Source organism: Babylonia areolata, chromosome 15 (assembly GCF_041734735.1).
Source record: "Babylonia areolata isolate BAREFJ2019XMU chromosome 15, ASM4173473v1, whole genome shotgun sequence".
In the NCBI taxonomy this organism is placed as follows: domain Eukaryota; kingdom Metazoa; phylum Mollusca; class Gastropoda; order Neogastropoda; family Buccinidae; genus Babylonia; species Babylonia areolata.
This window is the reverse complement of record NC_134890.1, coordinates 18823312-18840628: the sequence shown is the minus strand read 5'-3', so window position 1 is coordinate 18840628 and position 17317 is coordinate 18823312. Positions and strand designations below refer to the sequence as shown.

The window sequence follows — 17317 nt, the reverse complement described above, 5'->3', positions numbered from 1 at the left end:
AAACAAATTTAGATTATCAGAGTTCGCATGGAAGTGACAAAACAAAATCGCAATTAACAGCAATTGTTAATGGGAAAGTTATTTGTCTCATGATGATCTCAATAGTTCGTATGTTTTGTCATCTTTCAATGAAAACCATGAACAAAGGATCGTGCCCCTCTTACTACGCCCCCCTCCACACGCACACCACCACCACCACAATACAGGTAACGTTCCTGATAGAGGCACGAATACCTGGTGGAGGCAGACAGCATACCTAGTGGAGGCGACATACCTAGTAGAGAGCATACCTACTGGAGGCAACATAGCTAGCGGAAGCAGACAACATAGCTAGTGGAGACAGCATACCTACTGGAGGCAACATAGCTAGTGGAAGCAGACAACATACCTAGTGGAGACAGCATACCTACTGGAGGCAACATAGCTAGTGGAAGCAGACAACATACCTAGTGGAGACAGCATAACTATGGGGGCAGCATACCCAGTTGAAGCATATACTACGTCAAGGCAGGCAGCATACCATATCGACCCACATGGTCAACAATGTCGCAGGCACTGCAGTCCAGCAGGAGTTCTGTACCACCACATCACAGAGATCAGTGACTTCATAGCCAAACAGCATCACTGTATGAAAGCTACAATACTACAGTAGCTACATGGTGATTTTGCACAACTGGGGGAAAAAACTCTTCGCTGTCTACAGATAAAATTTGTTGTTTTTTATCATTTAAAAATAAGGGTTATTTCTGGCTGCTTCACCGAATCTCTATGCTGGACCCAGACTCTGATGTCATATCAACAAGTGACCACAAGGCCCCTCGTGTGGTTTGGTGCACTCTCCTGTGTCCATCGCCTGGCTCCAACGGTGTTCGCTTCTTCTTCTCCTTCTTCTTCTCCTTCTTCTCCTTCTTCCTCCTCCTCTTCTCGTTCAACTCTGTCAGCTCTGTGAAGCCAGTGGGGCGTCGCACTTAGGAACTGTTCACCAGAGGCCCGACATTCCTACTGACATGGCAAAATGGCACAGGGCGAAATGACACTCAGCACACTGACAGGGCGAAATGGCATAGGCCATGGCGAACTAGGAACGGACGATTTGAAAAGGGACGAATTTGGCTCCATGACACCCATCGAACCATGTCAATTTTGGATATGGCGTAAACGTTCTCCAGATGACAATGTTATCTCAGACCTGAGACACCTACAGAAATACTGAATATAACTTTGTTTGTTTTTGGAATATGGTGTCATTTTAATGTTTTTGGTTGATTTGTTTTGTTTGTTTCTGCTTTCGCTTGTCAACAGTATTCAAGGTGTAAATTGCATGCACTTAAATCAAGACCATAGCCCTTGCTACAGGTACCATGTAACCCAGTACTACCTGCCGCATGTGAAGTCTCCCAACGACGGACCAGGCGGAGGAGGAAACCTTTCCCAACGGCTGTGAAGGCGGAAGAGGATGACCAAAGGGCAGGGGAGCTCTTATCCTTGGCTGGAAGTCCTCCTAGGAGACGGAACTCCGAAGAAAAAACCTGCACCTGCCGAGACCGTTCTACACGTGGCAGTATCTGCACCTGTGGGACTCTGAGCGTCGGTAGGCGAGAGAGTGGGGAAGGGACTGCACAACTCCTCTTCACAAACAAACAAAAAAAGTCACCTGTGCTGGTCAGGCAACCAGACTAATGTCGGTACTTCTGGAGACGTTTTCCCTTGCAACACCTGTGGGAAGTGCTGCGCATCCAGAATCGGCCTCTTCTCCCGTATGGGGATACACACCGACAGATAAGCCTGCCTGCTTACTCATCCGTCGGTCCGACGGGAGACTCCATCAAATCAAGACGGGTTGAACCGTGACATGTCGACAGTCACAAACCCTTGAAGTTGGCAGACTGTTCCTGCAGCATTACTCTCAGTATCTTTAACAAAGAGGATTTTACCATGGTTTATTATGAACATGTATCGCAGTTTTGTATGTTTCGTTTCCTTATCTCTGTGATGTACAGACTGCCCATGTTTTTGACCTGCTGCTGTTGTGTTGATAGGTTGTTGTTGTTGTTTTTTCGTTATTGCTATCCCTTTTCCCATTTATGTTTTTTTTTTCTCCTCTACTTTTTTATTTCTTTCCAAGTGTAACACTGTAAACTGGATACATGGAGTTTTCATCATTTTGGTGAATAGGTAAAAAGAAAGTCTCGTCCAAAGTGACATATCCTTCTTTCCTTCCTTTGTATTGTATTGTATTGTATTGTATTATTACTCATTTTTGTCACAACAGATTTCTTCTTTGCTGCGTTCATTCCTTTCTTTATCCTTTATTTTTTTTCTTTTCTTCCTTCTTCTTTCATTCATTCCTGAGCATCAAAGGTAACTACAGTGTGTTGCTGTGTTGATAGTTCTTTCTATCTGTTCTTCCTTTTCATCTGCCTCATCCCCCCTAACATTGTTTTCACTTGTTCATGTTGTTCAGCTGGAAAGCTAACATTAATTTCAGCTATGTGGGCGGTCCTTCCTTCCTCCTTCCTTTCCCTCTCTTTCTTTCTTCATTTTGATGAATAGGTATTTATTTATTTATTATTATTATTACTACCTTTTTTATATTATAATTATTATTTATTTATTTACTTATTTATGTACGCTTATAGTTGACATCATCAAGTTTTTGCGCCTTATACATATTATTAGTAGTGGTAGTAGTTGTTTTTTTTTTAAAATGTATTTATCTATTATTTATTCACCTTTTTTTTCTCTCAAGGCCTGACTAAGCGCGTTGGGTTACGCTGCTGGTCAGGAATCTGCTTGGCAGATGTGGTGTAGCGTATATGGATTTGTCCGAACGCAGTGACGCCTCCTTGAGCTACTGAAACTGAAACTGAAACTCTTTCTTCTTTCTTGTGTATATTCATTCGTGTTATTTTGCACCATAGTTATCTGTAAGCAGTGCTGCTATTTGGACGGTCCCTTTCTTTCTTTCTTCCTTTCTTTATTCTTCTGTTTGTCTTCTTTTTTTTTCTCTCTCGTTCGTCATGTTCTCTTGCACGAAAGGTGGCTATTACTGGTGGTGTTGTGTGGAGGGTCCTTTATTCCTTCCTGTCGTTCGTCCATTCATGCAATTGTGAACAGTTACTTCTTTCTTCCTTCTTTGCTTCCTTCTTTTCTTCCCTCTTTCTTCCTATTGTTTTGCCCATTTATTGTGCTCCCAAACTGACCTGTGATGAGCGTTGCCATGTGGAAATTCGTTCTTTTCTTCTTTCCCTCTTTCTTCCTATTGTTTTGCCCATTTATTGTGCTCCCAAACTGACCTGTGATGAGTGTTGCTATGTGGAAATTCGTTCCTTTCTTCTTTCCCTCTTATGTCCCTCTCTTCATTCTTTCCTCTATTCCTTCCTTTTTTCCTTCCTGCCTTCCTTTCTCCCTTCCTCCATGTTATTCTTTCGTCAAAATTGTGATTACTATTGCCATGAGAACATTTCCTTCCTTCCTTTCTCCCTTTCTTTCTCCCTTCCTTCCTTCCTTCTCTCTTTCTAGTCTTTCGTTCGTCCATTGTGTTAGTATGCACTGTAACTGTAACCTGTACTGATGATGTGTGGACAGCGAGAGTCCGAAAACAGCCAAGTTCCAACAAGGCTCCAAATAACTTGCCCATCAGCGGTACGTACGATTCTGACTGTCTGTCTGTCTGTCTGTCTCTCTTTGGCTGTCTCTGTTCCTCTGTGTCTGTCACTGCTTCTTTCGGTCTCACTTCTCTATCTCTGTTTCTGTCTGCGTTTCTTTCTTTCCGACTATTTGTCTCTCTCTGTTTCTCTGCCATCCTCCCACCCACACCCCCCCTCTCTCTCTCTGTGGGGTATTCGCCCTGTATGCCTGACTGCAAGCCCTCTCTCTATCTCTGTCTCCTTCTGTCTTTCATAGTGTCTTCCTTTCTGTTTAGTAATTAGAAGAAGAAGAAGAAGAAGAGGAAGAAAAATAAACCAAAGAAGAAGATATTGCTTATATTGCACAAACTCTTTATATGATGGGCTGTAAGCGCTTCGCTTGAAAGGATACATTTACAATACTTTGAAATAGCATACAACACCGCACGAGAACATAGAAGAGAGAAAGGATTTTTTTTACACACCAAGACGATGCTGCAAACTGCAGAAAGGAATATATACACCGAGCATTTGATTTTGTCTGTCTCTCACGGACATACCCCTATCTCTGTTATTGTCTTTTCTTTGCACCTGTTTCTCTTTACCTGGCCCCATCTCTGTCTTTTTCTTTGCACCTGTTTCCTGACCCTATCTCTGTCTTTTCTTTGCACCTGTTTCTCTTTTCCTGGCCCCATCTCTGTCATTTCTTTGCACCTGTTTCTCTTTACCTGGCCCCATCTCTGTCTTTTCTTTGCACCTGTTTCTCTTTACCTGGCCCCATCTCTGTCATTTCTTTGCACCTGTTTCTCTTTACCTGGCCCCATCTCTGTCATTTCTTTGCACCTGTTTCTCTTTACCTGGCCCCATCTCTGTCTTTTCTTTGCACCTGTTTCTCTTTACCTGGCCCCATCTCTGTCTTTTCTTTGCACCTGTTTCTCTTTACCTGGCCCCATCTCTGTCTTTTCTTTGCACCTGTTTCTCTTTTCCTGACCCCATCTCTGTCTTTTCTTTGCACCTGTTTCTCTTTACCTGGCCCCATCTCTGTCATTTCTTTGCACCTGTTTCTCTTTACCTGGCCCCATCTCTGTCTTTTCTTTGCACCTGTTTCTCTTTTCCTGGCCTTCTATTTCTTTATCGTTGTGACAAAACACACCTTAGAAGTAAAATACAATAGTAATAATGATAGCATTTATATAGCGCTGAATCTTGTGCAGAAACAAATCAAAGCGCTTTCACACCAGTCATTCACACGCATGCATAACTCTAAAACTGAAGAAGAAACTGAAGACTAGGAAGAGGTAGAGGAGGGAGGCTACATTGGGGAGAGGTGGGTTTTAAGGCCAGACTTGAAAGAGCTGAGTGCGGAGACCTGACGAAGCGAAAGAGGAAGTTCATTCCAAATGCAAGGCCCAGAGACAGAGAAAGAACGGCCTCCGACAGCGGAGTGTTTGAATCTGGGTATGCGTAAACATAGTGGATCCGAAGCCGATCGTAGAGGGCGAGATGGAGTGTAGAGGTGGAGGCAGCCACAGAGATAGGAAGGGGCAGATTTGTGATTACATTTATAACATAGATACAACCAAATGAAAGAAACGATGCGGCCAATCATGTTTGGATCCTATCCATTTTCTGTCCTCCTCTGTTGTTTTGGATCAGTTCTTGAGCGTCAGTGCAGTGACGGAATGCAGATTCAGTCAGCGAAATCTAATTATAAACTTATTGGTTTACTTATTTGTTTGTTTGTTTTTCTGTTTGTTGTTTTATTTTTCTCCTATTTTTTTCTTCTTTACCGCTGGATAAAGCTGAATTAGTGTAGACCTATTCAGCTCCAGTGATAATTTACAAGGAAGGAGGTGGCAGAGTGGTGAAGACGCTTATCTACCGATAGAGTGTTCGTGAGGGTCTGTGTTCGAATCCCACTCTCGCCCTGTATAATATATGTATATATAATGCACTGAAGGCCTAATAAGCGTGTTTGGTTATGTTGTGCCGCTCGTCAGGCATCTGCCTAGCAGATGTGGTGTAGCGTATGATAATATGGATTTGTCCGAACGCAGTGACATCTCCTCGAGAAATTGAAACTATAAATGAAACTGGGAAGCGTTGACTTGACAGTTCAGGTCAGCTATTCTAAATCACACCAACTGTGTCATGACAAAGTGAAGGGCTTATCTGGAAGGACAGCACGGAGACAGTGAGTATACGATCAGGCGCGTTGTAAGGAGGCTCGTGTGATCAGCTTATTACTTTGTGACTTGTAAGTTTGATAATGTTCCCGCGTGTCTGTATCTGTACCCACGTGTGTTTTATATGGTGTAGCCTGTGATCTCTCTCTCTCCCTCCTTCTCTCTCTCTCTCTCTCTGTATGTGTGTGGGGGGTTGGAGGTGGAGGGGGAGGAGTGGTAGGGGGGTCCGTTTGCGTGCGTGCACGCGCACGAAAATGTATGTATTTGTGTGCATGTTTGTGTGTAGGTGTGTGTGGGTGTGTTCACGACGCGCGCGAATGTATGAGTGTGTGTGTGTGTGTGTGTGTGTGTGTGTGTGTGTGTGTGTGTGTGTGTTCACACACGCGAATGTGTGTGTGTGTGTGTGTGTGTGTGTGTGTGTGAGGAAAGAGAAGAGATGAAGCCAAAGACAAAGGGTGGTAGGGGGGTGCGTTTGCGTGCGTGCACGCGCACGAAAATGTATGTATTTGTGTACATGTTTGTGTGTAGGTGTGTGTTGGTGTGTTCATGGCGCGCGCGAATGTATGAGAGAGAGAGAGAGAGTGTGTGTGTGTGTGTGTGTGTGTGTGTGTTCACACACGCGAATGTGTGTGTGTGTGTGTGTGTGTGTGTGTGTGTGTGTGTGTGTGTGTGTGTGTGTGAGGAAAGAGAGGAGATGAAGCCAAAGACAGAGGAGGAGGGGACAGAGAGCGCAGTGTTTTGTTGCTGCGTGACTATTTCTGTCATGTTAGTCGGAGTTTTTTGTTTTGCTGTTTTGTTTCGTTGTTGTTGTTTGTTCAAGGAGTAAAATAACAAAGGTTTATTTTGTAATATATGTACATTTCTTCCCATGTTTTCAGTCGTTCGAACAGACGTGGTGAGAAGCAAATACCCTTTTCCTGGGCCCAGTAAGTTTTTTTCTGTTGGGTACTCTCTCTCTCTCTCTCTCTCTCTCTCTCTCTCTCTCTCTCTCTCTCTGTGTGTGTGTGTGTGTGTGTGTGTGTGTGTGTGTGTGTGTGTTTGTGTGTGTGTGAATAGAATAGAATAGAATAGATTTTATTGTCATGAAACCGTAAGGTTTATAAGACACAAGTGCAATGGTAAATGAATGAACGAATGAAAAACACACAATTAATCAATCAGTTAATGCAGTAAATTGCAGCAGCATTCATAAACAAATTTTCCCAATCTTGTTTGTATATATTCATCATCTGTTAGCATCACCTGACTAGGAATATGTCCTGTGTTATTCGAATTTTGTGTGTGTGTGTGTGTGTGTGTGTGTGTGTGAGAGAGAGAGAGAGAGAGAGAGAGAGAGAGAGAGTATTGCATGCGTTCGCGTGTGTGTGTGTGTGTGTGTGTGTGTGTGTGTGTGTGTGTGTGTGTGTGTGTGAGAGAGAGAGAGAGAGAGAGAGAGAGAGTATTGCATGCGTTCGTGTGTGTGTGTATTTGTGTGTGTGTGTGTGTGTGTGTGTGTGTGTGTGTGTGTGTGTCTGTGTGTGTTGCATACGTGTGTGTATGTGTGTACAGGTCCGTGCGTGCGAATTTGTGCTGTTGAGTGAAGCGCAAATGCGTGCATGCGTGTGTGCGAATTTTTGGGTGTGTGTGTATGTGACCGTGGGTGCATGCGTCCATGCGATTATGTAATTATGTGTATGTGAATGTGAATGCGTGTTTCCCCGAAGGGCGGATCACATCATCACAAACTCCATTCAAAAGAACACCAATATGAGACCAGTATAATTCAAACGTGAAGTACCTGTGAACCCAGGTCCCATTTGAAAAAAAGCCAAGGGTCTGAATTTTTTTTTAAAGTTGCAGTCACAACACCAACATTGACAGTAGCTGTGATAGTCTTACATGTCAACACACGTGTTAAAGCAAATAGTAACACGAACAACAGAAACAACATCCACCACCAACAACTGCAACACAAAGACACCAACACCAATAACAACAACTGCACCAATACGATGAGATATATCCCAATGGTACATTTTGGGTGGAACGGATATATGTATTTTTTCCACATATTTGATGACTTATCTAAATGATTTTACGGACTTATTCACAGTTGGTTTGCTTTGAATACTTTCTATGTATATATGTGTCACAATGTTTGGTTTATTTTTCATTTTTGGTTTCCTTCTGGGTGTAATGTCCATTTTGCCTTCTTTTTTTTTCTTATATGTGTATCTATGTCAATTGTCTATGCATTATGAAAATGGAAGTTTCTGGGTGTAATGTCCATTTTGTCCTTTTTTTTCTTATATGTGTATCTATGTCAATTGTCTATGCATTATGAAAATGGAAGTTTGAAAACAAAAAGTTATATAAAAACAAACACACGCAAAAAAATCTCCAACAACAACAGCAACTGCATCAGCAATGAATGTGTCAGCCATTTTCATGGATCGATCTGTATGTTGCTCTGTTGCAGAGGGGATGCGTCGGTTACGTCACATCTCTTGGGCCGCTTGGTTCATAGCCTGTCTCAGGGCCATGGCCAAAAAGGTACACTAACTCTGCAAGAAGGAAGGCCACACACCCCCTTTTCCCACTGCTAATTTCCTCAGCAAAATGCGATACCCCTCTCCCCCTCCTCCACAAAAAGAATTGATAAAGTAGATAAATACGAGTAACTAAAAATACGAAGAAGATGTTGTTGAATAATCAATAAACAAACAAACAAATGATAAGTAAATAAATGAATAAACAAATGAACGAAAAAATGTTTATGGAAATTAGAGGAAGGAAAGAAACAGGGAGACAGGTTTGAGTGAGCAGCACTCCTATTGGAAACAAATGAACTGAAATCGAAAGAATAGAAATGTGAACAAAAGTTATCTCAAGCAAAATCAAAAACGAAAAAAGGAAAATGTTACTGATTTAGTGGATGGTAATTTTGTTCGAAATAACGTATTATTATAAAGTAAGCACAGCAAAGCAACGTTACAAAAAAAGAAAAGAAATACGACACAGGCGTCTGGACACTCTGTCGGAAGCATTGCAGCATTTTGCTATAAAACCTGGCACTAATAGGAAACAGAAAAAAACAACAACAAAAGTTGTACAGTACAATATACTTCAATACAATAAAGTTAGAAGTAAAAAAAAGGGCGGGGGGAAGACACACGTGTTAGTATGAAAAGCGATTTACTTTAAAACTATGGAGAAAAAAAAAGATAACGAGAAAGAAAAAAATGTAGAGTGAAAAAAGGAACTAAAAATACGAAGTATTCCGGATACCCTTCTGTTAAGAAACAAAATTTTCAAACATTATCGGCATAAGTATTAATTTGTTTCTTTGTTTGAAGTCACCTTCCGCAGACAAAGTCAATACAATTCCTGATTAAACTGTAGCACCTGATCCACTGAACAATGGGGTGATTCATAAATTTTTACCTTGACACTTTGTTCACCTTGTGGTACAGTTACATAACGTGAACAACACTGATCGTCTTATAGAAGGCTGTATTTAATTCCCCGTCATATATCTGATGGAAAAGACAGTGTGCAAACAACGTTACATAACATAAACAACACTGATGCTCTGATTGAAGGCTGTATTTAATTCATTGTCATAAATCTGTTGAAAAAGACGGTATGCTTACAACACGGATGCTCTTATCGAAGGCTATATTTACTTCACCATCATAAATCTGATGGAAAAGACAGCATGCTTACAACATTACATAACGTGGACAACACCGATGTTTTTACAGAAGGCTATATTTACTTCACCATCATAAATCTGATGGAAAAGACAGCATGCTTACAGCGTTACATAACGTGAACAACACTGAAGACTATTTTAATTCCCCATCATGAGTATGTCGTAAGACATTAAAACCCCATGACAAGGTAGATATATCTTGAAGGCTGAAAATTAACATATCTGATCTAGAGCAGTACATCTTCAGAACGGTTTCTCAGGTTTTGGCTAATTGCTTTGGATAATGATGTATGACTTGAAACACCTCTTTCTACTGGGTTTTTTTTTTCCCCGTGGCAGTGAAGGGTTTTTAAGTATGCTTACAAGTCTTCAAAACAGGTTCAGAGGCATGTTTAGACCCCCTAAGTCAGTTCTGCAATGACACACGTAAGTTCCGAGGCCTTCCTTCTTCATGTGTAGAATGCTCTTGCTCTGTATTGGCAGCACTTGCTTGTATCGACACTAAATCAGCACCTTTTGATTTTAACCATTTTTTTCCCAAACGTATTACTTTCTGTTGGAGATGTAGTTGAAGGTGTAGAGTATTGTGATTTTTTTTGATTTTTTACGTGTTTCTGGTTTCTGTTGATTGGTGTGGATGATGGTATGATAGATGCCATGCAGTTTGGTGTAGATGGTTGTATATTGGTTATAAGTGATATACATAATACTTTTTAGGTGTGATTTTTTGTGTGGGCGGTGAGTAGTTTCTAACCAAACAAAAACCAGTGATTGAACAGCTAACTGCATGTTTGTTCCTGGTTAAACTAACCACCCCCGCCCCCCATTCCTCTGTCTCTGTGTCTCTTCCTGTCTGTGTCAGTGTCTGTCTCTTTGTCTGTCTGTCTGTCTGTCTGTCTTTCTGTATCTCTCCCCGTCTCTCTGTCTCTGTCTGTCTGTCTGTCTGTCTGTCTCTCTCTCCCTCCCTGCCTCCCTCCCTCCCTCTCTCTCTCTCTCTCTACTCCTGTTTGTCAGCCAGTCAGTAAAACACTCACATTAACCCCTCATATTGTTTCTATATTCTTTTCTACTAAGATTTGCAGTAGTTGTTTTTGTTTGTTTGTTTGTTTCTTTCTTTTTTGGCTTTGTTTAATACAATCTGCAGGAACAATTTCCATTGTCTTTGTTCTGTAGTGAAGGTAAGTCTGTATATATTGTTTTGAAGCATAATGCTAATCGTACATATACGTGGGTCTGTTTATCGGTCATTTGAACAAGTTTGGGTTTTTTTTATTGAATAAAAAAGGTATCTAGAAATAATGAAAGTATTTGTAGCAATGCCATCCGTCCGAATCTGCACAGTACGACAATAAAAAGAATAAAAGAACAATGTTACTGGTACCAATCAAAAGTTTCATTGTTCTTCAAATATACGTCATATATGTATTGCACTTCACCACTGGAAAAGAATTGACACATCAGTCATTCTTGTGATATTCAGAAGATCATATAGTTCCAGACAAAATTATACTCCTTAAGTAAAAAAAACAACGATGTTAGTATAATACAAATAGCCAGGTTCCCCTTTTTCTGTATTGCTCTGTTGATATTAACTCACTCAGTACGGCCAGTCCTCTCTTCTCCTCTACACAGACCCCTCGGATGTCCAGTGGGTGTCTGAATGACCCAACCTTTAGCTTCCGTCGTCAGAATTGTGGTATTCTTGGTCAACATTCACCTCTTCAGTATGAGAGCCTTCCGCTTGCAATATATATATATATATATATATATATATATATATATATATATATATATATATATTTGATGATGGTAACTGGAGTGAAACGCTGTTAACGTCGTCTCTTTCGCCGTTCGTATGGAGAGAGTTAAAACAAACAAGCAAACAAATATCGTCTTGCTTAAGTATGTCGACAGGTTGACAAGAAATGCAATGAAAAGCAATGAACCATTCAGTATCTGACATAGGATCGTGCGTTCAGTATGAGCTATTATGAGTTTATACTTATTTCCTGCTCGGAATATATCCCTCTAGATCGCACTACCTGTATTATATGATTGAAGTTTTTGCACGCATATGTAGCATCGCACTGCATTGAAACGTAATGTTTTCGTTGAATGCGTACTCCGTAAGAGATTCTCACAGCAATATATACAATGGCGTTTTTGTGATTTTTTTTTTTTTTTGTTTTGTTTTTGTTTTTTTTGTTTTGTTTTGATACACAACGCTTTTGTTTGGGTTTTAATACGCTGTTTTTGTTGCTGATTATGTGCAGTTTTGTTTGCTTATTTGTTGTTGTTTTGTTTTTTGTTTGTTTGTTTTAGATGCACAGCGCATTGTTAGAGATTTACAGTGTTGTGTTAGTTGCTGATTGGTTTTAGTTTTTTTGCTTGTTTTTTTTTCTTCTTCTTCTTTTTTTGGGGGTGTGGGGGGTGCGGGGGGGGGGGGGGGGGGGGCTCTCTTTTGTTTGTGTGAGTCTTGAGTCATTTGTGCACGTTCACACTTTTGTTTGAAATGTCAGCACTTGAGCATTGCTCGCTTATTCAAGTTCTGTGGCATGCACAGTTATTTTATCTTTATTGTGTAATTGCCTGCACTCTGTGTGTGTGCGTGCGCGCGCACATTTGTGTGTGTGTGTGTGTGTGTGTGTGAGAGAGAGAGAGAGAGAGAGAGAGAGAGAGAGAGAGATCATACCTTAGTTACCTTAATTTCGAATGTTGTGAATAAACGTTTGTGTTGTACCAGTCCATAAACAATGTCGTCTTTGATAAGTACTTTAGTGTGATGCGGTGCGTATTATCTGAGTTTGTATGTGCGCGTGTGAGTTGAGTGTATGTGTTTGTTTGTATGTGTACATGATTGTGTTTGTCTGTGTGCCCGTGTGTGTGTGTGTGTGTGTGTGTGTGTGTGTGATCACATTTGAATTTTGTTTGCTGTGAACAAATGGTTGTAAGTATAACTGTTTATAGTTTGTTTTTTACTCTGTGAATAAAGCAAATCAATGCATGTGTGTGGATGTGTGCGTGCGTGCGTGTGTGTATATATGTGTATATATGCACGCACGCACGCACGCACGCACGTACGCACGCACATACACACACGCACACACACACTCACACACACACACACGCACGCACGCACGCACGCACGCACGCACGCGCGCGCGCGCGCGCGCACGCACACGCACACACACACACACACACAGAGTGATCTGGTTTCGTGCATTATTATGTTGTTGCTCATTGTTTCCATCGTTGATATTCTTATGATTAGCATCATCTTCTATGAAACGTATAATTCAGACCCCACCTCTCTCTCTCTCTTACTCTCTCTCTCTCTCCCTCTCTCTCTCTCTGTATGTGTATGTGTGTGTCTGTGTTTGTGTGTGCGTGCGTGCGTGTGTGTGTGTGTGTGTGTGTGTGTGTGCGTGCGTGTGTGTGCGTGTGTGTGTGTGTGTGTGTGTGTGTGTGTGTGTGTGTGTTTTGTGTGCGTGTTTTACCCATATTTGTAAAGCGCCTAGGGCCCTACTTAAGAGTGGGCGTTATATAAAATCAAATCATAATTTATTCAAAATTTGCACGATGGAATAAACAAAAAAAAAAAAAAAAAACACGTGCACCTTTCGGAGCTGGCATCCGGTCTATCAGTGGTTGATAGGTTATTGTCAAAAGCTCAGCATCCGTGGTTTTATTTGTGTGGAAGTATTTATCACACTGACGACTCTGTATCTCCTTTTTCCCCCCCAACGCACAGAATCGAGGCAACCGGCCCAGCAGTGTCTTTCTGTTCGGGATCATTCTCAAGGAGATTGTTGCAGCCTTGCATAGAATCTACCTGAATGTGAGTATCTGCAAGAGTGAGGCGAGAGAAATGAAGAAAGAGTGAGGAGACGGGGGAGAAATGAAAAGGAACGCGCGTGCACATGCGCGCACACACAAACACACACACACACATACGCACACACACACGCGCACACACACACTCACACATACTTACACACGCACGCACACACACACACATAATACTTACACACGCACACACACACACACACACACACACACACACGCACGCACGCGCGCGCGCTCGCGCACACGCGCACACACAGACACACGCACATACACAGACGCGCACACACACACATACGCACGCACGCACACACACACATACGCACACAGACACACACGCACACACACGCGCAGACACACACACGCACGCACACTAGCAACACCATCACTACCACCACTAACAACAAAAACTACACCAACAGCAACTACAGACACAGATAGAGACAGACAGACAGAGACGATGTGCTTTGCTTACTTTTGAGAGGGACTGTTCAAGCACTCTCTATTTCCAACACACATTATAAGTAATTCTCTTTCAGCAGCTAGAGGCATTCCTATAGTCTTTTTTTTTTCATTTTTGGAATTCATAATTTATGCGAAAGAGAGGGGGGGAATGTAAATGGATACTGGAGACACCCATATAGCCATTCTTTCTTCAGATAACCCCAATTTATGTTTATATTTTATTTTATGGGCAATAGAGACGGGAAATGAAAGGCAAGCCCGATTATATATCTTCAGTAGAAGATTTCCTTTCGGTACGCTATTGAAAAGGGTAATAAGGAAATCCCGTTGGGATATCTGCATCAAGTTATTTTATTCCAGACAGTGAGGAGAGTGGTGTAGAAAGGAACTCCTATTTTTTCTGTATCATCATCTCAGTATACTTCACTTAATAAAATGTATCATATGGAAGGGGTGTAGAAATGTAATGCCATTGAAGTATCTTCAGTTTATCAATTCGTTTTATCCATCAAGGTAAAGGAGGGAGAGAAAGGGGTTGAAAGGAAATCCTTTCTGCACGTGTGTTTCAGCCCAATGGAAACATCTACCCAGTTTTGAGTGACGTCATTGGAAGCGGGGCCCAGGATCTGACGCAGGTGATGGGGGAGCGGTCACGTCTGAACGACCAGGACAGGGTGCGCATGTACCAGACACTGCAGTACGTCATGGAGAACTTCATCTACCACATGACAGAGATTATGGTGCGTGTGTGCTGTTGAGACAGAGGTTATGGTGCGTGTGTGTTTTTGTGTTGAGTGCGTATGTACCAAAAACCGCAGTGCATCATGAAAAAGACAGAGATTATGATGTGTGTGTGTGTGCTGCTGTGTTGAGTGTGTGACAGAGGTTATGGGTCGTGCACATTGTTGTGTCGAGTGCGTGTGTACCAAAGTCTACAGTGCATTTTGAAGAACTTCATCTCCCACATGACAAAGTTTGTGTTGCGTGTGAGTTGCTGTGTTGGGTGCGTGACGGAGGTTACGGCTTCAGTTGTGTGAATTGCTGTGTTGAGGTGCGCGTGTACCAAAGAACCAAAGACTACAGTTCACCGTGAAGACCTTGATTTGCAACATGACAGAGATTATGATGCATGCGTGTTGCTATGTTGAGTGCGTAAAGGAGATTATGGTATGTATTACACTTGCAAGTCAACGGACATTGTGTATATTTTGACCTGCACTCTGTGCCACAAGCTCTATGTGGGTGAGACCTGCCGGTCATTAAATGAGCGTTTCTCAGAGCACCTTCGCTCAGTGCGGCTGAACTACAGTGACCCTATAGGTCAACACTTCAACAGCCCATTGCACAACTACACGCAGGCAAAGGTGGCAGCTGTATGGCAGAACCCGAGCAACAGAGCATACCGCAAGCATATGGATCAGCCGCCTGGGCACCATCCAGCCTGCAGGCATCAACACCAGGAATGTAAGGGATGGAATGAAAGAAGAGGAAACTAAAGGAATGAACTTGAACTGTGTGTGCAGCCAAAGACAGGGGTGCTGGGCACGCACAAGAAGGCTGCGGTGTTCGAGATGATCAAGTCAGGCAAGCGGTTTCCTGACGGCTACTTCTGGCAGATCGAACTGGTGAGTGGCACTGACTCTGGTGTGGCCTGCACCATACAAAGAATATAAAAAAAATACCACCTCTATAAAGGAACATTAGCACATTGTTGATTCATTTTCAGGTAAAAATGCGGAATGTTAAAAAAGAAGAAGAAAATCCCAACTACCGCCTATAAGATACAAGAACAATTTATTATCTCTAAAAAGGAACACGGACATATTGTTCATTCGTTTATAGGCGGCATGTTAAAATAAAGACAATACCACCTATAATATACAACAACAGTTTATCATCTCTAAAAAGGAATACAAACATATTGTTGATTCATTTATAGGTTAAAAGGCGGCATGTTAAAATGAAGACAATACCGCCTACCATATACAAGAACAGTTTATCGTCTTTAAAAAAGAATATAGACATGTTAATTCATTTGAAGGTAAAAAGGCGGCATGTCAGAATAATAAAACAACAACAACAACAACAAAAAACCACTACTGCCTACAAGATATAAGAACAATTTATCATCTCTAAAAATGAATACACACATATTGTTGATTCATTTACAGGTAAAAAGGCGGCATGTTAAAAAAATAAAGACACTACCGCCTACAAGATGCAAGAACAATTTATCATCTCTAAAAAGGAATATGGTACATATTGTTAATTCATCTGCAGATATAAAAAGGAGACATGTTTAAAAAAAATATAAGCATTTCATCCGCAGAACAACAAAGTTTCCATCATTCAATAGAAGCACAGATTGGTAAACATGAATTCAGCGCAGTATAAGCTCATGAATTATAATGAATTAATTTTACGCCCAGTGATCTAGGTTGTATGACTCAACCAGACTCCATAAATAACCAGACTCACACATAGCTGCTTCAATCGTCTTGAGAGCCCTGAGGGGTCTCCTTCACTAGACACAGTGAAGTGTCAAAAGCACAGCGCTGGGAAAAGGAATGCCCCGTTTTCAGTCCATGTTCCAGATATATTATTCCTGAATGTGTTGGGTTTTCCCCTTGCGTTGAGCTGTGCGGGTTCTAGGTTGTGTATGACATGGGACTATTAAGATAGAACGTCCACAAGTCACAGTGGAGAGAAGGTGTTCAGCAAAGGCAAGCCCAGAACCATTTCTTCCTTGTTTTGTTAGCTTGAATAAACACGTACAAAGGGGGGTAGTTTCTAATAGGAAAGTTTACTTATATGTATTATTTGTTTATTTATTTATTTATATGATGTCATTGCATGATAATTCATTCATTTATTCATTCAGTTATCAATTTATACGACGATTCATTACAAAACAAAATTATTCCTTTAATTGTTTGTCAGTTAGTTATGTATGTATGTATGTATGTATGTATGTATGTATGTATGTATGTATGTATGTATGTATGTATGCATATATGTATTATGTATGTATGTATGTATGTTTTTGTTTATTGGTTTATTTGTTTGTAATCTTTTTTTTTCTTTTTTTCTTAAAAAAAATCAATTCCTTTATTCATTTATTATCAAAAATGAATTCATATATTCATATATCAATTGGTTTTATTTCTGTATTTATCAAATCACTCAATCAACCAATCAACCAATCAGTCATTTTGTTTCCGTATTGATCAAATCACTCAATCAACCGATCAACCAATCAGTCATTTTGTTTCCGTATTTATCAAATCACTCAATCAACCAATCAATGTTTATTTAATCAATTAACCAATCAGCCAATTTCATTTAATCAATCAGTTAATGTTTATTTAATCAATTTAGTGCTGCAGCCTTTGGGGTTAGTTAACCTGAGAGAACCACCCCCAACGCCGACCGCCCTAAATAAAACCCTCTTGGGTCAGTGGGAATGTAACTTGGGCAAGACACTCTCCGCTACAATCAAA

General features: G+C 41.1%; 1 protein-coding gene across 6 annotated transcripts in view; it reads left to right on the top strand.

Moving 5' to 3' along the window:
• Nucleotides 1-17317, top strand: part of LOC143290459 (uncharacterized) — a 110824-nt gene that overhangs the window by 87577 nt on the left and 5930 nt on the right. For 5 of the 6 annotated variants that reach the window (XM_076599911.1, XM_076599909.1, XM_076599913.1 and 2 more), the window contains exons 10-15: nucleotides 3589-3645; nucleotides 6694-6741; nucleotides 8274-8347; nucleotides 13261-13347; nucleotides 14387-14557; nucleotides 15341-15442. In XM_076599911.1, coding sequence (XP_076456026.1) covers nucleotides 3589-3645; nucleotides 6694-6741; nucleotides 8274-8347; nucleotides 13261-13347; nucleotides 14387-14557; nucleotides 15341-15442 — 539 coding nt within the window. The remainder of the gene's footprint in view (nucleotides 1-3588; nucleotides 3646-6693; nucleotides 6742-8273; nucleotides 8348-13260; nucleotides 13348-14386; nucleotides 14558-15340; nucleotides 15443-17317) is intronic. The other variant, XM_076599912.1, reaches the window with a different exon arrangement.